We start from the raw sequence: 23,751 nt of genomic DNA, 5'->3' as shown, positions 1-23,751 counted from the left end.
TATCCCAGCTCCACCACTTCTTTTACTTGAATTTTCTGATCTGAAAAATAAGGTAAATAATTGCTGCTCCCATGATTATGACAGGTATTTTATTTTTTTATTTTTTATTTTTTTTTAATTTATTTATTTTTTATTTATTTTTTGGCTGTGTTGGGTCTTCGTTTCTGTGTGAGGGCTTTCTCTAGTTGTGGCAAGCGGGGGCCACTCTTCATCGCGGTGCGCGGGCCTCTCACTATCGAGGCCTCTCTTGTTGCGGAGCACAGGCTCCAGACGCGCAGGCTCAGTAATTGTGGCTCATGGGCCTAGTCGCTCCGCGGCATGTGGGATCTTCCAGGATCAGGGCTCGAACCCGTGTCCCCTGCATTGGCCGGCAGATTCTCAACCACTGCGCCACCAGGGAAGCCCTGACAGGTATTTTAAATGAGCCTGTGTGACTGGGCAGTTAGCCCCTGTTAGCACAGTGCAGAGAACAGGTCAGTCAGGGAATGCCGAAGGGGTGCTGCCAGAGGCTGCCACACACTCTGTTTGGCAAAACCCCTCCAAGGTTGTGCAGTAGTGCATACTCTACACACAGACCCATCACTGTTCCAGGTTTGTTTCATAAATAACTTCTCCACTCTTGGCCAATTCAAAACCATCTACCACAAACAAGACCAAACCAGAGAACGTGAACAGGAGCCACACCTTGAGGAAGGCCCTGGAGTTATGATTGTACAAGGTTGTCATGCCCAGGGCTAAGGAACGGAGTGGCAGTGAGGGCAGTCTCTACTGAGAGTAAACGGATACCCCAGCCAAAGTCTGCCAAAAAACAAGCTGTTTGCCTGGTAGGATACAAACCAAAAGCTGTCTGGAAAAAAAAAGGCTGAGGTACAGGGATGACTGCTTGGGCTGGGGACAACTGGGGACAGCTACGGGAAGAACACGGGGTTCTAAGAGACAAGGAGGAAGTGAAAGAGGAAGATGGCCTTGTTACCAAGAAAGCAACAAAGCCAGGGCAGAGCACAGCTGATGGAGAGCAGGTCAATCTGACCTTCGTAGGAAACGCCAGCACAAGAGCCTGGACACCACAGTTAAACCTGGTTTGTGATCCTGGTTTTGCCTTGGGCACATCCCTTCACTTCTCTGGACTCCATGCATTCATTTGTGAAATGGTGATAGTAATTTCTATCTCTCAGAGTAACTATATGAAAAACCGCACATGCGGGTGCCTGGTACCACATCTGGCATGCAGAAAGTGATCAGGAAATTTTGGGTCAGTTATTCAGTCTGTAAGGAGTAAACATATTCAAGAACTAGAGACAAACCGTAAGCCCTGGCTGTGTAAACAACATTGCTGACACGATCCACCCTTACTAAGCTAAAGGGTATAGTTTTCTGACTAGACTTGGCCCAAAGTCAGAGTCAAAGAAGGAACCAGGAGTGAAGGGTGTAAAATATATACACTTCAAATTACTACACAGCCTCAGAGCCTGCATCCAGCTCCTGAGAAGAACCCAACATATTCTGCAAATAAGGTATTACTGAAGTGGCTATGAAGGCTTGTATAACCAAAACCACCACTTTTGGACACAATATTCATTTCTATGGTCACTTACCATACTCCCATCATTTATTAAATGCTTACTACATATCAGCATAGAACAAGGCTATATGTTATATATATGAAGTACATTTTTCATTCAATGTCTCACACACTAATTGAAGAAAGAAGACCCAAACTCTGCAGCCTAATTCTTAGACCACAACATAGAAGTATGTGATATCTTGAGGAATTTCTAGGTAACAAAAAAGATATGTACAGGCCTGGAGGAAAGTTTGTCCAGAGAGGAGATGCATTCTCAGCTGGGGCTTGAAGGACTGCAGCAGGAGGGGGAAAGAAGCACTCACATGGGATTGCAAGGCCAGTGTTTATGGGTTCATTCACATGGACCCTGACTGACCAAGCTGGAGTGGGGCACTGGGTTGGGGGGCAGTTAAGAAATGAAGATAAACAGGACAGAGGAAGAGTGAGAGTGAGAAGGCAGGTTCTGAAGGCCTGGGGGAGGGCTTGGCCTCAATCCAACCAGTGACCAATTCAGGGCTCACCTAAGGCCTTGAGTGAGGAGATAGCAGGCCCTGAGATTACGCTTGAAAAGTCTCTGAAAAGGGACTGAAATATATTGGGTTGACCAAAAAGTCTTCCATAACATCTTATGGAAAAACCCGAACGAACTTTTTGGCCAACCCAATAGATACTGATTAATCAACACAGTGAATTCATATGCCAAAATTCAGTAAAAACCAGACAGCTCCTGTTTGGAGACAAATGCAAACATTCATATGCACCTCCCAAAATGTTTCATCTCACCTGTCGGTCCATTTCATGAAGTCGATATTCAATGGCCCTCTCCACATACTCCTTCCTATTAGAAAACGTGAGTGGGATACTATTTCCACCAGGGATTATAGGAACCATTTTGCCATCAGCGCTCTGGCCAACAAAAGAATCAAGAGGAATCATCTGAGAATAGAAGAAAAAAGAATTTTTACTCCATGGTAGAAATGACCACAAAAAGTATGTTACACACAAATACAGAAAAACATTTAACAATATCAAAAATTTTAAGGATGAAAACAAGGCAACTGAGATAACTGATCAGGCTACTTGATCAGCAGAGAGTGCTGACTCATCTGGTTGTAATTAAAAATGAGGTTGAATCTCTCTGCCTCCAAATCAGGATTGATGAACTCTGGTCATCCCAGGCCTCCCTCTCCACCTGGTTCTCTCTGTCCTTCACTCTAACAGGCAGAGAATGGATCAAAGGGGAAGGAGCAGAAGCTGGGTGCTGGAGCTGACTCTCCTCACAGTTATTTAAACTGCTGGGCTGAGCTGCTAAGCACAGCAATGGCTTATGGCATGGGTCAGCCAGACAGCAAATGGAAGGCCATACCTGAGTTGTACACAGAAAAATTCTAGTCAACACCAACAGAAACATGAACCAGCCAGGATTCACCTCATGGAAACTCTCCTCGGTAATCCCACTGTCTTCAATGTGAAGAATGCTGTTGAGAGTCTGCACATAGAGCAGATCCACCTCCTCCAGGTCTTCCAGGGTGAGTGGGACGCAGCACAGCTGCTTCCACACCAGAGGGGCTAAGTGGAGGTCCAGAGGCTTCTTTGTGCGAATGGCAACCCCCATTAAAATTCCCAAGAACTTAAACTGCATTAAGTGTTCATCGAGGCAGGCAGAAGGGTTAAAAAGGAACCTGCAGAATTAAAGGAACTATTTCAAACAAGGTTGTCCTCATTTTTATTAGAAATAAGTTATCAAACAGCTATAGCATTAGTCTAGACCTGTGCTGTCCAATATGGCAGTCATTAGCCACATGTGGCTACTTAAATTAATTAAATAAAATCTAAAATTCAGTTCTTCAGCTCCTATAACCACGTTTCAGGTGCTCAATAGCCACATACGGCCTATCGCTATTGTTCTGGACAGCACAGGGACCATATTTTGAATTATTTTTAGAAGAACCGTAAGAGGGTAAGTGAATGATCTATTAGTCCTTAAGCCTCCTGCTCAAGGGTGCTCTATTTCCTAAAATCATTTCATTTATCATTTACAAGTCCATGAAGCAGGATCCAGAATTCAAAATTTGACAAGTAAAGGAATGATACATAATTGCAAATACTAACTGCTGTGATTGGATAGCATATCAAAGGTTTTTAATGAATTTTAATTCATTGAGGGAAGGCCACATAGGCCTTCAGAAACACAAAAGAAGTCTGGTTTCAATATTAAGTCTGCATTTCCTCTAACCCTCTATATTATCATTGAGTTGGTCTCATAATAAATAAATAACAAGTCATGATGTAAGTGTCTCAGTTTCCTACGTGTGAAAAGAGAACAGTAACAGTTCCTGCTCCTTAGAGCTATCATGAGGATTCAAAATGGGATACTCCATGTAAAACACTTAGTACAGTGCCTGGCATATAGTAAGCACTCAATAAATGTGAGCTATTATTATAGACATTCAATAACACTTGCTGACTGCCCTTACCTGTCCCTATTGTAACCCACTTCTGCGGTAGCATTGGGAGAGGGTATAAGAAGGTCAACAATACCAGTTTCAAGTTCCTGTAGAAGAAAGAAAAACAATTTCTTAGAAATGACAATCAAATGCATCAAGAAAACAAAACAATTAACATTAAAAGTCATACTGAAAAGAGAACATTGAGGAGTTTACAATGCTATATGACAACCAGTCATCTCTATAATTATTTCTGTGGTTGTAATTTAAAATGAATTTAGGAGACTCCCCCATGTAGAAAATGTCCTGCAGTATGCAGAACTAAGATGAAAAAGTCAATCCAGGGCACGAGTTGGGGTATCTGTGAGCAGGGTACAGTGATATTCAAATAAACTTAATAAATGATAGCCAAGTATTATTTTAGTTACAGGATTTATCAGAAAAATCCTGATACTAGGCAAAGCTGGAAGGGTCAGAGCTGATCTGGAAGCAAAGCTGCCACTGTAGATCTTAAAATATGAACTGGTTCAAACTCTTTTTAATTAATTAATTAATTAATTTTTGGCTGTGACAGGCCTTTGTTGCTGCACATGGGCTTTCTCTAGTTGTGGCAAGCAGCAGCTACTCTCCGTTGCGGTGCACGGGCTTCTCATTGTGTGGCTTCTCTTGTTGCGGAGCACGGGCTCTAGGCGTGCAGGCGTCAGTAGTTGCAGCACGCGGGCTCAGTAGTTGCGGCACGCAGGCCCTAGAGAGCACAGGCTTCAGCAGTTGCGGCACGTGGGCTCAGTAGTTTCAGCGCACGGGCTCTAGAGTGCAGGCTCAGTAGTTGTGGTGCACGGGCTTAGGTGCTCCGTGGCATGTGGGATCTTCCCGGACCAGGGCTCGAACCCATGTCCTCTGCATTGGCAGGCAGATTCTTAACCACTGCACCACCAGGGATGCCCCAGTTCAAACTCTTAAGACTTGTTTTTCTAATTTCTGCCAGTAGCCTGGCAGTTCTACTTTGTTCTAAAAGCACCAAGATAAAGGGAGCACATGGGTGGTCCTGGATTTGTCTGTTACATAAGTGTAAATGTGTGTCATTGTTTCCTCTGCCAGTGTTACACAGCACAACAGATGGTGAGTCACTGGTAGATGGCGAAGCACTGGCACTTACTCAGTAAGGTATCTTCACAAAGCATTTCACAAACCTTTGCGATAATTCGCCTATACATCATTAACAGCGTAACTTTATGTAAGGATTACAAATGCATCCTTGCTTACATTTATAAAAACATGCCAGAGTAACCACTGGAAACAGTAAAACAGCCACCACCTGAGCGGACAACTCAGCAGGGGACACTGCATGAATATACCTGGCACATCTCTGTGATCGTGTCATCGAACACTCCTCCAGCATCATCAGCCCCTTCTCCGACCAGCTTAACCTTCCAGGCTCGGGATGGCAGACGGAGGTCTGATGCATTCAGTTTAACTACTTGTCTTGCTATTTGAACAAAGATGGGTTTACACTTCCTTCCTCTTTAAAAATAAAGGGAAAACAGAATGAAATACAATGCTCTCAGATCACCACAAAAGTCACTTGAATCTATTTTCCCATCAGTGAATGAACAGGCCAGCTTAACAACAGCCAAACACTGTGCTAGGCCCACTGTAACCACACTGGGTACTGATGTAAAATACTATTACTATCCTACTTTTACAAATGAGGAAGCTAAGGCTCACAGAGATCAGTCAGTAATAAGTCCATCTCAAAAAATGCTAGTTAATGAAACATATACACATATACATAATATGCTAACCTGGTTGATATCCTCTTTACAGTAATTTGAGGTCCATAGTTTTTGCCTTGAACCATGGTTTTTCCTATAGAGCGCACCATCGGGAGGGTGTAGACTCTTGGGGCTAACAAAGGTCGGAGCTGTCCCTGCACAATGCCCCATGTTCCAGCATTATAATGAGACGTACTATTCTGTAACAGAAAGTAAGCTTAGCAGAAATGGTACAATCTAAGGCTTAAAAGAAATAACACATCTCACTTTTACAAATGCACTCTAAAAGCATAAATCTGGGTATTAGCCATTATTAGCAACTTTTTCAAAATATTTTTTCTGGTAAAGTATGATTATTATTTTTAAAAACTTAGAAAATACAGAAAAGGACACACACACAAGCACACAAATAAAATCATCCATAATCCTATCATATGGAGATGGCCCCATTAACACTTTCATCTATTTCCTTCCAGTTTCCTTCCTTTTCACATTTTCGAGATCATACTATTTATACAATTTTCCACTGCTTTTCTCACCTCACTTTATATCATAAACATTTCTCTCACTAATTACAAACAGGTTGCTAACACTCTTGTTTAGTGCTGCACGGTATTCTGTCACCTGGTTGATTATCTATTTCTAACAATGATTTCTCAAATCTCTCATATGCCGTGACCGTTACCCAAAGGATTTTTGACTAACAGTTTTACAAACTAACACACATTTTGGCAGGCATGCCTATACATTAAACAAACAAACAAACACAGCCAGCTTGCTTTCTTCCTAAATTATTAGACTGTTCTACAAAGACAATCAAATCAGCCAAATTTACTTTATCTCCCCCACCTATCCCTCCACAGGGTATGCTCATTTGTAAGGAGAGCAAGTCTCCAAAATTTCTCAGACTCACTTACATAACCACCTTGACTGTGGGGCTAACACCTTTGTGTGCTTAAGTTTTAAAATCATATTCTGGAGTTCGTAGAAAATACATGCTTAGCCATTAGCCATTCATACTTCCTCGAACTTTGGACAAACCGAAACACAAGGAAGACCACTGTGTGTTCAACAGCATGATAATCTATATCTGGACTGTCCTTAATCCAGCAATAAAATGGGAACAGAATTGGTGCCTTTTCTACATCTCTTGGGTGCTGAGAGTAAAAAGCATTAGCCACGGAAGAATTTTCTGAAGGCTGAGAAAGAGGCCCTGGGACCAGGTAAGCACATCACAGGCACTGCTTTCCAAGCCACCATTTTACCTGATTGTTGGGGCTCAGGTTCAGTAGCCTCCAGGATGAGTACATGAGGTCGGAGAAGTGGTAAAGCAGCCGGAGCCTGGCCCTCGCGGTGTGAATGCTCACCTCCCTCAGCGCCCCGTACTGGGGGGGCACTGCATCGGGCAGGCCCAGCTGCAGAGGCACTGACACACCTGCCCAGAACACAAATGCACACTTGTAAAGGAAAATGCGTTGTTTTCATCATGTTTAGTGTTTTGAAAAATTTCAAACACACACAGAAGTGGCAAGTATATAATGAACACCCATTCCCGCCACTTAAATCCTACAATTAATATTTTGCTATATGCTTTATCACTTATTTATCAATTCCTCTATTCACCATCCATTCATCTTAATTTTTTGATGCACTTGTGTTGGTTTGTAAAACATCTTTTTAATTTATCATTATGGAAACTTGTTTTTTTTCTCCTTTAATTTAGTTACCCATTTAACTATGGGACTTAAACAGTTCCTTCACAAAAAAACTCCAAAAACAAAGAAACCCAAATTCATTCTTTCATATTCAACAATTGTCATCTTCATAATAACACAAGGTGTGGGCCAGGACCAGGTAGGCAGTTCTGGAAAATGGAAATGGGCAACTCAGCAGAGTCACCTCCCACACTTACTAGGGATCTGACAGAAAGTGACCATGACAGAATGAAAGGTATGAGTAGATGATTCAGGAAGGCTTTATACTGCAAGAATAAGAGCTCCGCAGAAGCAAAAACTACAAGGACTGTATCCATGGTTATCATCTTATAGAAACACACAAAAGACTAAGAACAAGACACTCAACTTACTTGAGTTTCCTGCAAATAAAGATTTGTACAGCTCAATTCTCAGAGGTATTTTCCTACTATTAGTTAAAGCTAACATTTATTGAGTACTTTTATGTGCCTGGCACTGTTCTAAGAGCTTCACATGAATTGATTCATTTACCCCTACGGTTCTTTACAATAGGTGCTATTATTACCCTCGCTTTGCAGACAAGGAAACTGAGCCTCAGGATCACTCAGCTCCTAAGTGGAGGAGCCAGGACTGAACCCGGGAAATGTGGTTCCTGAGTCTGAACCTTCAGCCACCATGCTGTATGGTCTCTGTCCTGAAGTGGAAGGGAAATCCCACTGGAAGCTAAAGAGGCCCCTGAGTACCTGAAATTGTCAGTGGGCCGGCAGCACTGCTCATTCTGGGCTCTGTTAACCAGAAACCATCTCCTGCTTGTTTGGAATCTACTTGGCAGTCCTACCTTGCTCTCTCAGGGTATATAAGAGAAAACAATCTCTATGGGGAGTCTTTCCCAAGGACCTGTGGCTAAAAGTAGAGGGCTTCACAAAAAGGGATGAGAATACGGAGCTCTCAGGCACAAAGTCACTTCAGGGAAGTTCTACTGCCTCAGATACCAGAGGATGGTTTTAGAAAGGACTAGAGGGCCTGGGAAAGAAACAGACCAAATATGAAGGAATGCATAAGGATAAGCATCATACTTAAGGCAATGGTTACATTTGTGGGGAACAGAAGATGGATCCAATCAGGGAGAGTACACAGTAGGGTGTTAGGTACACAAATATGCATTTTATTATCTTTTTATCTTTTTGTAGACCTATGAGGATTTCATAATAAATTAAAAGCAAAACATACAAAAGGTAGAAACAGCCCATCAGTCCTGATATATACACTGGAGTAAAATGGCAACAATTTTTTTTTGTTTTTCTGCTGTGCCAATGTATAGACAACATCATGTTTCAAATGGCTGACTAGGGTGAAGAATTTGACAAGTGGTCTCCGGGCTTTTCATCTTTATTCCTTAACAGCATGGCTTAGAAAGCTACAGTTCATCACTACTATATATAAAAAATACTTTATTGCTATTCCAAAATTATAAATTTTGCTTGCCTAAGTGATACATTTTTTTCTTTTGGGGAGCAGAGAAGGACTGCTATGTAATGAAGTCTGCAGGAGAATCATCTGCTCTGAAAGTATTTGCAGTACTGTAGTACAAAGAGTGCTTTGGTTGTGTGGGGGAAGGTTCGATGGTTTCAGAATGGTGCCTGGATGCAGTGTGAAACTGGCAAGCAAACAGTGCAGCTGGGGACTGCTGAAAGAGAGGCTGCAGGAGCATGGATATTTCATCCCTCACCTGGTGCTCTTGGTGGGACAGGTGGCGCTGTCCACGCAGCACTGTGGCAGCGACCGGCCGAGATCTGCCGAACGTTTTTCCCTTGCAGAACTGTTACCAGGGTTGGTTCTCGAACGTGGTTGGTGTGGCCTAAGCCAAGCTGGAAATAAATTACAAATACACAGAGATTCAATTAGAAAGAGGAAGAGAGGAAGTCAAGATGATAAAATTTGTCTTGGATGGTAGCAGATATAAATAAGTTACTATCTGTACCAAGCAACGGCATCAAAATAATGAAATTAATTCTGATTTTCTCTATCAGAATGATCCTCATAGCTTATACTGTCTCCTAAACACTAAGCTGTAACAAGGCCATTCCAAATCTAGCAGATGAGTCTTAATGACTGAAAACATCTTTGAACTCCACTTCTAGAGAGGACATAAATTCTTGGCAAGTTAAAAAAAAAAACAACAGAATGATCTATAGAGCTTTTACTTAGAACACACTGATTTCTTGACTTTTAACATGGACTGCCTGTGTAACAGTAAATAAACAATTATAAAAACATACATAGAAGCAGATTCTCAACTCTGGATCTCTGTTCTTAGGGTCCGACTAGGACACCCAGTGTTTCAGTGGCTGAGCACCTCAACATCATCAGGGAGGATCATGTCAAGGCCCTGCCAGGGACCCTCCAAAGGTGTCTCAACATCAACTCTCTTCTCATTGAGACAATGTGCAACCACAGTGTTGAGCAGCTTCCCCATCTGTTAATATAGTGATGAGGACACCACAGAGCTACTGTGAATAATACTGGGCCTTGAACTTGAGGGTCGTTGGCTCTAGGGGCAGCTAGATGTAGAGAGGATTTAGAGAGGAAGGAGATGTCGTTCACATGTGGAGCTGAAAGCCACTGTAGTAGCAGGCATCTCAGACCTGCCCCACCAAAGTGTGTCCCTTCTCCACATACAGGATAGGCTGAACACATCAACCTCTTGAGTCTTTTCTCAACCTCTTAGAGGCTCAGTTTACTACTCTACATAATGGGAGTGACAAGACTTCCTGAACAAACACAAACATGCTTTGTACCCTGTCATATTATAAAATATAAAAGTATTGTTGTTTCATCCTTTCCATTTTCCAGATCAACTGATGCTCCTAGTACCTAACCTCTTTTATTACTGTAGTGAAAATGATGATGATTAATCGTGATAGTAGCAAATACTGAATACTTATAAAGTGCTGTTTACTATGTGCCAGGCACTTCTCAGTGTGTGCAGACACACATATATATTCAGCTAATCCCCTTAACCACTTTACTGTACTGCCAGATTTTTTTTAAACCATGATATAACACTTACTAGACCATAATCAAGAGACAGAGATGCACAACTGGACTCCAAATAATCAGCCCCATAGCAAAGTGATGTGCTTGAGGTCTTGCATAGATATTCCGAGTTTCTAGCTTATCCCTTTGCCAAATGAAGAATGTTGTCAGATTTCTAGAACATGACAGAGCAGCAAGCGAGATAAATATTTACCTGCCCCTCTGAATTGCTCCCCCAGGCATACACATCTCCAGTTGATGCCAAAGCAAGTGTGTGTTCAGCTCCAACTGCCACATCTTCAATGACCACTCCAGCCAGGACAGGGATTTGCTGTGGTCGATTGTGATTGCGAGCACGCCCTTCTGGCAAGCCTATCAAGCGATCTGAAAAAATAGCAAGAGGACATTTATGGATAGCACACCACAGTCCTTTTATATTTCCTGATGAGTCATTTAATGTCTATGGTGGTATGGCAATGACATACATAACTCATTGGGGCAAAAGCTGCTTTGCCAGTAAGGTATACCGGATTCTGAGTGAATAAAGTTTAAAACTGTTTCTTTGCAAAATGTCACAATCTCCTTATTCATAAAAATAAATAAAATTTAATTTAAAATTAGCAGCTTATTTCAAGCCAAGAGGCACCTCTAGCATCCTCATACTTGAGAGGACTGGCACGTAATTCACAGAGGCCCTAAAGTTCTTGCATTCTAAGAAAAGACATCATGCAACCTGTCCTGTCCTCAAATTTCCAGCCAACTTCTCCCCTTATCTTTGCTGCCAAACTTATACAAACTGCAGGCCAGTCCCTGTTGCTCCACACGCTGTAGGCCTGTTTGGCTTGGCCACCTTCTGCAGCCTAACTTGCACTCTCACCACTGCACTGAAACTGTACTCTCAAAAGCCATGAATAGCTCCTAACTGCCTATACTGCAGCAGCCTCTTCTCCAGCTCTAGCCCATGGAGCTCCACTTTACCTTCTGATAATGTGGCCTCAGCTCCTTCTGCCCCTCGCAGACTCTGCACTATCCTGGCTCCCCAACTACCTCTCTCTCCACTCCTTTCAAAGCCAGCTCTCCCGTGTTCACCTGCCCTTTACTCACATTCCCTAGAGTTTTTACCCTCTACTTTTTTCATGCCATATTCTCTCCCTGGGTTTATTAGAGCCTATTAATATGGCTTTAACTACACCATTAGGAATTATGCAAACCTACATGTCCATAAGCAATCTCTCTCTGGAGTTCCAGATCCAAATTCCCAGTAACTTGCTAGACTTCTCTATACATGTAGTCTAGAGTATACGGCCCCAATTCAGTACGACTAAAACTAAGCTCCTTATCTCCTTCACCAGAACCAACTCCCTGTCCTTAGCAGTGTCAATGTTCTTCCAAGACTAGAAACTTCAATCACAGCTCACTTCTTCCTCCCTCTTCCTCACACACTCTTCAGTCACTACAACTTGCAAAGAATTTCCATTTACAAAGCTGAATATATTGCCAGGGAATCCCACTGTGGATGCTTAGATTTTGAACTTACTCAAGATTTGAATCCCGAATGCCTGTGAATTCCTAAGACCTGGACCCCCAGTCCCTGCAAGGGCTGGGAAGTGAGGCAGGATCCAGAGGAGCTCTGGTGGTCAAGGCAGTGTTTGTGGTAGCATGGCAGAGGTAGCAGAGAGGAGGAAGGGAAGGGCTTTGGCAGGAATTCTTCTGGCAAGAATGAAGGCTCTGGCACGAGGGGCCATCAATGGGGAGGAGAGTTTGTCCTTACAACAAATATCATGAAAGTGGAGCAGAAAAGTAGCTAGTGAATGAAGGTTGTGTGGCCAATCATCACCCAGAATGAAAAATGACTCAGTTTAAGCACTTTCTATACAGCTGGAAGGCAAATGTTTCTGTAATACATGTGTGCACAAAATAAGCAATGTAATTAATGCCTGGAAAATGCCCTACCTTGACCAAAGGTATACACGTGACCATCTTTGGTCAATGCAACAGAAAACTGAGTTCCACACGCAACCTTTTTTATTCCAATTCCACAAAGGACATCAACTTTCTGCAAAATAAAAGCGTAAGGCACATACTTTAAAAAGGAAAATAAAAACACTCGAATTTGCCTACTGGCATGTATAAACTCAAGGATTATCTTCCAATAAAAATACTAATAGTCACTTACTTGTTTTCAGCCATATCCACACTCCTAAATGTTATTTTCTCATACTGCTCTGCAAACTACCTGAATTTGGGGGAGTATTGTAGGGGGTAGGGGATGTTTAACTAAAATCCCCAGGACCCCATGTGAAGTGGAAACATTCCTCTGGGCAACAGAAACCAAAGAGAATCCTATGGCTGTTTAAAGAACACTGTAAGACCATGTAAAGCCATGGGCTGCTCCCAGTTAGATTTTTTCTGCTTTCAGAGGTGACAATAACTGCTTTATATGTTCTCCAGAGAGGATTTCTTTCCTTTTTGTATCCCTAGCTGAATATTCACCAGTCTAGCTATCAAGATGTCACAGACTATATACGATAGTGAATCTGGAGTTGAATATAAATTGAATACTTGTAAATCATGCTGCTTGTTAAACGTGTTAGAAAAATCCACATAAAAAGGATTTCACAGGAGGTCTTCTGAAGAGCCAAGAAACCTTCTATAATGTGAATAAAGCCTCTTAATCATTTGTTTATGGACTCGGATTTCCTATTACTTTTTAAATGCACATACCTGTATAATTCAGTGGTAATAATAAGCTGAAATGGCAGTTACAAGCAGAGAGTTACAAAAGATTGTTCATGGTTCCCTCCATAAGACACCCTGGAGATATGTTTATACTTATTTCTTCTCTACATGGGAGGTAGTCCTACATTACTCAGCCCATGACAAAGACAGATGCTTGTCCTTGCAGAATTTTTATATCCAGTTTAGTAATTAATGCTTATTAACTACTTATTTTAATTAATTTATTTTAAATTACTTATTTAAGATAAGATCTGGAATGCTGGAAATTTAAGAATAAGCAAAACAAGCTTCTAAATTTCATTATGAATTACCAAAAATGTTAAAGGTAAATTACTTCCAGCTAAATAGAGGTACTGACATAGAAGAAAACCATGTTGTCTGAATCTCTAGATTAAAGCCAACACTGACCTGAGGTGAAGATTTTGCAGTGGAATTTCCTAAGCCTAGTTTTCCATAGTCCCCATCTCCAAAAGCCCACACCATGGAGCCATCTGCTGACACTGCCAAAGTATGGTTTAAGCCACAAGCCACCTGGAGAAATAACAGGGTGGTCAGTAAGGCAAATCACAATACCTAAAACACCCATTTCTGGGACCCTCTGTCTCGACTTCAGTGAAACACTTGGCTGTGTTTCCAAAAATTTTTATTGGTTTCAGGGCCTTACATATGTTAACCAAAATGTGTCATGAAGAAAAAAATTCCTAACGTCCACAAACAAAAAACCACCTTTTTCAAAGTAAAATCCTTCAAATATCTGTGGCTAACTCTGAATCAGAGAGCACAAAAGATAGGAAAAAGTACATATGATTAAAAAATACTCATTCACACCGGAAACAGTCTAAGGAATGATAAAAGATAAAAATAGTAAAAGATTAAAATATTTCATCTCATCTTCTTGTTAACAGAGAGTCTCAAAATGTACACGTCAGGAACAATTATTACTTAAGAGCAGCAGCTACCAATGATGCTGCAGTTCAGCCATCTACTTCCAAGATACTGAAGAGGAGTTACTATACTGCTTAAAGCTTTCACATCAAGTGGTATTATGAAGAGGATTTTAAAATATTCACATCCTGAATTAAGACTTCCATTTGTTTATCAATTAGGCCAAACAAAATGTACATCAGGTTAAGTACAACTGGTGATTCTAGTTTTCCTGAAAGGACAATGTCTAAGTGCACATAGGGGAAACAAGAAACTATGATCATAGAGAACGTATTATTGATTTATTCCATGCCTGTCCAATCTGATACCCCTCCAGTACAGTCACTCTCTCTGGAAGTTTTTTGTTAGAAGTGTTTCCAAGACCCAGACGACCGTAGTCACCATTCCCAAAGGTAAACAGTTTGCCATCTGATGTTACCACTGCTGAATGTTTGAAGCCACAAGACATCTACGAACAGAACAAACAAGAACAAAAATTTTAACAAGAGGGCATACTAAGAAAGAAATCAGTCCTTTTTGGTTATTAATACAGTAATAATCTTTAAGTAAACTTCACTGAAAACTCAGGATCTTAAAGACCAGTATGTCCTATCCACCCAAGTGGCCCTCCTGCTCCCCCAAGTCTGATCTACCTCAAAATTCTCAGGAAGACCAAGCTAAACAGCATACCTTGGAAGTGTTGCTACTCTTCAGCTACGCAGAGATGACCTAGACTATATGAGTTAATGAATAGGGAAATTCTTTGTAAACTCTAAGGTGCTATGTAACTTTACAATATTATTTTAGATCACAAATTGATTTTCCAGAAAATGTATATGAATTCAACCTTTGTAACGATAATGATAGGTTGAAAGCAAAGCTTTCCATTTATCACTATATCAAGAACTGTGGGGCAGGAGTTAAACCCCACTTCTTCCAAGGACCTGAAGCACCCTGCCCTGGGTCAACCAGCTGGCTCAAGAAAAAGGAGTCCATTCTAACACCAAAGCCCATTCAAACTCCTGAGACGCTCAAGAATGACTCCGAACCACCAAAAACACTGGATCTTTTATGATGGGATAATATATTTTTACTACTGTTTTTCATTACATAAACTTGAGAACTCAACACCTAGTATGTTTACATTCAAAGATAAACTTATCCAGGCGCAACTATGTCCCGCGTGCCACAACTAAAACCCGGCGCAGCCAAATAAATAAATAAATATTAAAAAAAAGATAAACTTATCCACATTCTGCCTGACCTGCACCACTTCCTCTCCCTGTAAGGCCTCGATCTGCCTGGGCCGCCGCTGCCTGTCGCTGTTCCCATGGCCGAGTTTGCCATAATCACCATCTCCCCAGCTAAAGACCTCACCACTTTCAGTCAGGGCCATGGAGTGTCCATCAGAACCACAGGAAGTCACCAGCTGGGTCACCACAAAGCCTGGAACAGAGCAGAAACCCAACACGAGTCACTGAATGTTAAAAGTCCCCACTTTACCTGAAGCTGCTACAGAGTAGTCTCACAGAATCAAAAAATACCACAACAGTACTTCAGAAATATAAACAATGTCTTTAATTTTAAATCAGATTTGCAGCCATAACCTAGAAAACTGGGAGCAGTCACATAAAATGATGATGACAAGGAAGAGGAGAAGGGTGATAAGAGCAGTTATAGTCACTAAAGATTATGTTCTAGCCACTCCTATAAATGCTTTACATGGATCGCTCATTTTCTATTTTCACACAGATCCTATGAGGCAGATATTATCATCACCACTTTTACAATTGGGGAAACTGAGTCACAAAGAGGTTTAGTAGCTTGTGCAAAGTCCCAGAGGCAGGATGTAATAGAACCGAACAGGAACCAAGCCCTCCCATCCCCAGTGCTGTGCTCTTCACACACAGATCTGAAGGAAGAGAACTTAGAGCTACTCAAGAATTTGTTCTGAACTCATGTTACTTGTATGCTTTTACTTAAAAAACTCAATTTGCTCTCTTTGTAGGCTTCAGAGTCAGTAAAAGTTAACCTTAGGAACAAGCCAGGGGTCCCTGCAGTGGTTTTTCCAGAGGTTTTCTTTCTCCAAGTCACAGAGAACTCTGATGGGGATGCCCTTTAAAGTCTTTAGTACATACGCACATTTCCGTATAAATTGATTTTTAATGTTAATGAAGCACATGCATGATTACTACTGCCCAGATCCTAGAGAAATAGAAATAAAAACAAAAACAAACAAATGGGGCGTAATGAAACTTAAAAGCTTTTGCACAGCAAAGGAAACCATAAACAAGACCAAAAGACAACCCTCAGAATGGGAGAAAATATTTGCAAATGAAGCAACTGACAAAGGATTAATCTCCAAAATTTACAAGCAGCGCATGCAGCTCAATAACAAAAAAACAAACAATGCAATCCAAAAATGGGCAGAAGACCTAAACAGACATTTCTCCAAAGAAGATATACAGATTGCCAACAAACACATGAAAGAATGCTCAACGTCATTAATCATTAGAGAAATGCAAATCAAAACTACAATGAGGTATCACCTCACACCGGTCAGAATGGCCATCATCAGAAAATCTGCAAACAATAAATGCTGCAGAGGGTGTGGAGAAAAGGGAACACTCGTGCACTGTTGGTGGGAATGTAAATTGATACAGCCACTATGGAGAACAGTATGGAGGTTCCTTAAAAAACTAAAAATAGAACTACCATACGACCCAGCAATCCCACTACTGGGCATATACCGTGAGAAAACCATAATTCAAAAAGAGTCATGTACCAAAATGTTCATTGCAGCTCTATTTACAATAGCCAGGACATGGAAGCAACCTAAGTGTCCATCATTGGATGAATGGATAAAGAAGATGTGGCACATGTATACCATGGAATATTACTCAGCCATAAAAAGAAACGAAATGGAGTTATGTGTAGTGAGGTGGATGGAGTTAGAGTCTGTCATACAGAGTGAAGTAAGTCAGAAAGAGAAAAACAAATACAGTATGCTAACACATATATATGGAATCTAAGGAAAAAAGAAAAAAAGAAAAAAAGGTCATGAAGAACCTAGTGGTAAGACGGGAATAAAGACACAGACCTATTAGAGAATGGACTTGAGGATATGGGGAGGGGGAAGGATAAGCTGTGACAAAGTGAGAGAGTGGCATGGACATATATACACTACCAAACGTAAAAGAGATAGCTAGTGGGAAGCAACTGCATAGCACAGGGAGATCAGCTCGGTGCTTTGTGACGACCTAGAGGGGTGGGATAGGGAGGGTGGGACAGGGAGGGTGGCAGGGAGACGCGAGAGGGAAGAGATATGGGAACATATGTATATGTATAACTGATTCACTTTGTTATAAAGCAGAAACTAACACACCATTGTAAAGCAATTATACTCCAATAAAGATGTTAAAAAAAATAAAACTCTCCAAAAGAGAAACTTCTATATATATAAAAAAAAGTTGCCTAATTACAGTTTTGCAATTTTAAATAATTTGTTTACAGTCTTCAGTGTGTATTAACACAGCAATTGTAGCATGGCTATGATAAGTAACCTGCAAAATAATACAGCTCAAAATATGGAAAATTAAGGTTGTACATGCCTAAACGAGAATCTAAATATAAGTGAAAACCCTACATGACTTTATCTAGCAAAGGTTTGAGATGAGTTCTAATATAATAAGCAAACATTCCTACAGATAGGCCATAGTTTCTGATCAGCTTTTAACTGAGGATAATTTTACCTTGTAAGGCTGAAATAACTGTCAGCACATGAAGGTCATCTGAATTTCCTTGTCCTAATCTGCCATAACTTCCTTCCCCACAAGCCAACACTGTGCCATTGGCCTGTATGACAAAGGTACAATTCTGACCACATATAACCTAGTATAAAAACACATAATTAAATATATTATCTTTTATTATATAGCTTTAACATGCAAACATTTAAAATGATTCCATGTATACCTAGGATACCTTTATCAGTTCTTTTATCCTTTCATTAAAGGGAAAGGGTGGACATAACAATGGGGTTCCTATGAGCCCTTGATTATTATAAAACCTCTTACTTAACCAAGAGATGTATGAGGCTCATCTGATTATTTAAGATACTTTAGAAACATGTTATCTACAGGGCTTTCAGCCAACTGTGCAGAGTTTAAATAATAACATTAACAACAAAACAGATAAAAGAAGAAAAAGGAGAGGCTGATGGGAAAATAGTAAAGACTGGCTGGAGGCCAGCAAGAAGCAGAAATTACAGGGGATATACACATGAAAGAAGAGTGTATCCTGGGGCTTACTGAGGTAGAGAAGAATGGAAGAGAAAGCAGTGGCCTCAAGAAGGGTTTAGAAATATAGTACCATGATTATTAGAAGAGGGGAGGAGTGTCAATGAAATCTGGTTAAAGATCCCAGTAAGTTTATGGCCCCCAAAGAGAGAATTAATCATTACCAATATCTTAACTTCTATAAGTATGTACTGGGCAGGCATAATGCATCATGATGTTAATTCATGATACGTGAAAACAAGAAAAATTTAGAAACTTATTAACAAAACCTAAGTCTGATAAAAACTCTAAAAAACTTTTATTTAGCAGTATATAGAAGCTATATATCATGACTTTCTTTGGTGATTCCTCACAATAGACTATGCAATGGACAAACTTTATCCCACAGTAAGTTACTGACAGCAAGGGAATCAGAACTGTCGGTTCCCAAGTTTCTTCTCCATTTCTTTACCCTGCTAGTCACCTGTTGGGCCTGTGAGAATGAGGGAGCTGCTGCAGGTACCATTACATTTCTTCCAGCTTCTGCCAGCTGTCCATGCCTGCCAGCACCCCACAGGTAGACATCACATTTACCTCCCAGGTGCCAGTCCTAGAAAACCACAATCAAGTCAAAATTTGATTCATTAATTCATTCAAGCAGGCATGTACTGGGTACTAAGTGTGTACCAGCCTCTATGGGGGACACCAGGGCACGAACACACAAGCATTTAGAACCAGAAGATTTACTAAGAACCACCATATAGTTATCTTTATCTTTACTGACCTCAGGTCTGGAAGTTGCCCAAGACATAATTTGTTCATCCATGCCATTAATCCATTTACTGTTATCCTGAAAGACAGGGCAAACATCAGGATCAATTTTGCTTAATCAAAATTTATGGGTTTTTTTTAGGAGGTCTTAAAAATGATCAATTATTTTTAAATAGGAAAGGAGAAGCCCAAGATCACATGGTCAGTTACAAGCAGCGCAAAGACGAATGCAGCCCTCCCTTCTCCCAGGCCATTTTTTGAGAAAATCTTTTTGTGAATGATTTATCTGTTCTTAACTAACAACTGAGTCTTAAAGAATTTGGTAATATTATGAGAATTTAAGAGCAGTTTCACAACCATGCCAAACTTGATTTTTAGTATTTCCCTTTACTATAAACACTTGCACTATCAACTATCACTAACATATTGGAGATTCAAAGCTAACCATTTCTGAGCACCCACAGGTACAAGGTCATCTGCAGGAGCCACCACCCCCGTGAACTCGTTGTATAGCTGTGGGCAGGTCATCTTTCTAGGCTTCAGCTTCCTCACCTACAAATGACATATTTGAGGCAAATGGGCCCAGAAGGATACTTCCTAATTAAAATATTCTATATTTAGATAATTTCCTTCAATTCATATGTCTGTTTTATACTGTATCTATATTTATATATTCAAATGTTTGTTTATATAAATCTTAACTAGGTAAAGGGGTTGTCAGATCAAGTGCTGGCCTGCACTATCTACCCCGGCATTTTATCTCCATCACAGTTTCTGTATCTAGACACTCTCAAATACAATCAGAAAGAAATGACAACTAAAATGTTCTCTTAAACATGACTGAAGTGCCAAATAGTTTAGAATCTATAACTGGAATAAATCTAAAAAGATGACCAGGAAAAAGATGCTAAAATATATTTATAAATATATATATATACTGGGGGACCTTCAAGATGGCAGAGGAGTAAGACGTGGAGATCACCTTCCTCCCCGCAAATACATCAAAAATACATCTATATGTGGAACAACTCCTACAGAACACCTACTGAACGCTGGCAGAAGACCTCAGACTTCCCAAAAGGCAAGAAACTCCCCACATACCTGGGTACGGCAAAAGGAAAAAGAAAAAAGAGACAAAAGAATAGGGATGGGACCTGCAGCTCGGGGAGGGAGCTGTGAAGGAGGAAAAGTTTCCACACACTAGGAAGGCCCTTTACTAGCAGAGACGGGGGGTGGGTGAGGGGGAAGCTTCAGAGCCACGGAGGAGAGCGCAGCAACAGGGTGCAGAAATCAAAGTGGAGAGATTCCCGCACAGACGATCAGTGCCGACCAGCACTCACCAGCCTGAGAGGCTCATCTGCTCACCCACCAGGGCAGGTGGGGGCTGGGAGCTGAGGCTCGGGCTTTGGAGGTCAGACCCCAGGGAGAGGACTGGGGTTGGCTGCGTGAACACAGCCTGAAGGGGGCTAGTGTGCCACAGCTAGCTGGGAGGGAGTCCAGGAAAAAGTCTGGAGCTGCTGAAGAGGCAAGAGACCATTGTTTCAGGGTGCACGAGGAGAGGGGATTCCTTTCCTGTCTGCCCACAGAAGCACCGCCTAAACGAGCTCCAGAGATGGATGTGAGCCGCGGCTATCAGCTCGGACCCCAGAGATGGGCATGAACCGCTAACGCTGCTGCTGCAGCCACCAAGAAGCCTGTGTGCAAGCACAGGTCACTATCCACACCTCCCATGCCGGGAACCTGGGCAGCCTGCCACTGCCAGGGCCCCGTGATCCATGGACAACTTCCCTGGGAGAACACATGGCGTACTTCAGGCTGTTGCGATATCATGCTGGCCTCTGCCACGGCAGGCTCGTCCCACATTCCAATTATAACTACTGTACCGCTCCCTCCCCCCAGCCTGCATGAGGAAGAGCGGCCTAATCAGCCGCTGCTTTAAACCCCTCCTGTCTGGCTGGGAACAGATGCCCTCAGGCAACCTACACGCAGAGGCAGGGCCAAAACCAAAACTGAACCCCAGGAGCTGTGGGAACAAAGAGGAGAAAGGGAAATTTCTCCCAGCAGCCTCAGGAGCAGCGGATTAAATCTCCACAGTCAACTTGATGTACCCTGCATCTAGGTAATATCTGAATAGACAACAAATCATCTCAAAATTGAGGCAGTGGACTTTGGGAGCAACTGTAGACTTGGGGTTTGCGGTCTGCAACTGATTGGTTTCTGATTTTTATGTTTATCTCAGTATAGTTTTCAGTGCTTGTTATTATTGGTGGATTTGCTTATTGGTTTGGTTGCTCTCTTCTTTTTTTAATTATTATTATTTTTTATTTTAATAATTAAAAAAAATATTATTATTATTATTTTTTCTTTTTCTCCCTTTGCTTTTGAGCCGTGTGGCTGACAGGGTCTTGGTGCTCTGGCCTGGTGTCAGGCCTGAGCCTCTGAGGTGGGAGAGCTGAGTTCAGGACACTGGACCACCAGAGATCTCCCGGCCCCACGTAATATCAATCAGCGAGAGCTCTCCCAGAGATCTCCAGCTCAAAGCTAAGACCCAGCTCCACCCAACGGCCAGCAAGTTCCAGTGCTGGACTCCCCATGCCAAACAACTAGCAAGACAGGAACACAATGCTACCCATTAGCAGAGAGGCTGACTAAAATCATACTGAGTTCACAGACAAACCAAAACATACCACCGGACATGGCCCTGCCCAACAGAAAGACAAGATCCAGCCCCACCCACCAGAACACAGGCACCAGGTCCCTCCACCAGGAAGCCTGCACAACCCACTGAACCAACCTTAGCCACTGGGGGCAGACACCAAAAACAACGGGAAATACGACCCTGCAGCTGGCAAAAAGGAGACCCCAAACACAGTAAGTTAAACTAAAACAGAAGACAGAGAAATATGCAGCAGATGAAGGAGCAAGGTAAAAACCCACCAGACCAAAGAAATGAAGAGGAAATAGGCAGTCTACCTGAAAAAGAATTCAGAGTAATGATAGTAAAGATGATCCCAAATCTTGGAAATAGAATGGAGAAAATACAAGAAACGTTTAACAAGGAAGCCTAGAAGAACTGAACAGCAAACAAACAATGATGAACAACACAATAAATGAAATTAAAAATTCTCTAGAAGGAATCAATAGCAGAATAACTGAGGCAAAAGAACGTATAAGTGACCTGGAAGATAAAATAGTGGAAATAACTACCACAGAGCAGAATAAAGAAAAAAGAATGAAAAGAATTGAGGACAGCCTCAGAGACCTCTGGGACAACATTAAACGCACCAACATTTGAATTATACGGGTCCCAAAAGAAGAAGAGAAAAAGAAAGGGTCTGAGAAAATATCTGAACAGATTATAGTTGAAAACTTCCCCAACATGGGAAAGGAAATAGTCAATCAAATCCAGGAAGCGCAGTGAGTCCCATACAGGATAAATCCAAGGAGAAACATGCCAAGACACATATTAATCAAACCAACAAAAATTAAATTCAAAGAAAAAATATTAAAAGCAGCAAGGGAAAAGCAACAAATAACATACAAGGGAATACCCATAAGGTTAACAGCTGATCTTTCAGCAGAAACTCTGCAAGCCAGAAGGGAGTGGCAGGACATATTTAAAGTGAGGAAAGGGAAACACCTACAACCAAGATTCCTCTACCCAGCAAGGATCTCATTCAGATTTGACAGAGAAATTAAAACCGTTACAGACAAGCAAAGGCTAAGAGAATTCAGCACCACCAAACCAGCTCTACACCAAATGCTAAAGGAACTTCTCTAGGCAGGAAACACAAGAGAAGGAAAAGACTTACAATAACAAACCCAAAACAATTAAGAAAATGGGAATAGGAACATACATATCAATAACTACCTTAAATGTAAATGGATTAAATGCTCCAACCAAAAGACACAGACTGGCTGAATGGATACAAAAACAAGAGCCGTATATATGCTGTCTACAAGAGACCCACTTCAGACCTAGGGACACATACAGACTGAAAGGGAGGGGATGGAAAAAGATATTCCATGCAAATGGAAATCAAATGAAAGCTGGAGTAGCAATTCTCATATCAGACAAAATAGACTTTAAAATAAAGACTATTACAAGAGACAAAGAAGGACACTACATAATGATCAAGGGATCAATCCAAGAAGAAGATATAACAATTGTAAGTATTTATGCACCCAATATAGGAGCAGCTCAATACATAAGGCAAATGCTAACAGCCATAAAAGGGGAAATCGAGTGTAACACAATAATAGTAGGGGACATTAACACCCCATTTCACCAATGGACAGATCATCCAAAATGAAAATAAATAAGGAAACACAAGCTTTAAATGACACATTAAACAAGATGGACTTATTTGATATTTATAGGACATTCCATGCAAAAACAACAGAATACTGTTCTTCTAAAGTGCGCATGGAACATTCTCCAGGGTAGATCATACCTTGGGTCACAAATCAAGCCTTGGTAAATTGAAGGAAAAATGAAATCACATCAAGTGTCTTTTCCAACCACAA

General features: G+C 41.3%; 1 protein-coding gene across 3 annotated transcripts in view; it reads right to left on the bottom strand.

Moving 5' to 3' along the window:
* Positions 1–23,751, bottom strand: part of HERC1 (HECT and RLD domain containing E3 ubiquitin protein ligase family member 1) — a 215,380-nt gene that overhangs the window by 4,511 nt on the left and 187,118 nt on the right. For all 3 annotated transcript variants that reach the window (XM_036841279.1, XM_036841282.1, XM_036841283.1), the window contains 15 exons: positions 19,238–19,303; positions 18,938–19,063; positions 17,929–18,067; positions 15,441–15,622; positions 14,490–14,645; positions 13,661–13,783; positions 12,467–12,569; positions 10,728–10,897; positions 9,207–9,345; positions 7,049–7,218; positions 5,814–5,983; positions 5,367–5,532; positions 4,042–4,118; positions 2,994–3,246; positions 2,348–2,500 (listed from right to left, as the gene is read on the bottom strand). In XM_036841279.1, coding sequence (XP_036697174.1) covers positions 2,348–2,500; positions 2,994–3,246; positions 4,042–4,118; positions 5,367–5,532; positions 5,814–5,983; positions 7,049–7,218; positions 9,207–9,345; positions 10,728–10,897; positions 12,467–12,569; positions 13,661–13,783; positions 14,490–14,645; positions 15,441–15,622; positions 17,929–18,067; positions 18,938–19,063; positions 19,238–19,303 — 2,193 coding nt within the window. The remainder of the gene's footprint in view (positions 1–2,347; positions 2,501–2,993; positions 3,247–4,041; positions 4,119–5,366; positions 5,533–5,813; positions 5,984–7,048; positions 7,219–9,206; positions 9,346–10,727; positions 10,898–12,466; positions 12,570–13,660; positions 13,784–14,489; positions 14,646–15,440; positions 15,623–17,928; positions 18,068–18,937; positions 19,064–19,237; positions 19,304–23,751) is intronic.

Source organism: Balaenoptera musculus, chromosome 2, assembly GCF_009873245.2.
Source record: "Balaenoptera musculus isolate JJ_BM4_2016_0621 chromosome 2, mBalMus1.pri.v3, whole genome shotgun sequence".
In the NCBI taxonomy this organism is placed as follows: domain Eukaryota; kingdom Metazoa; phylum Chordata; class Mammalia; order Artiodactyla; family Balaenopteridae; genus Balaenoptera; species Balaenoptera musculus.
Note: the sequence above shows the minus strand (reverse complement) of the source record. Positions and strands in the feature narration are given on the sequence as shown.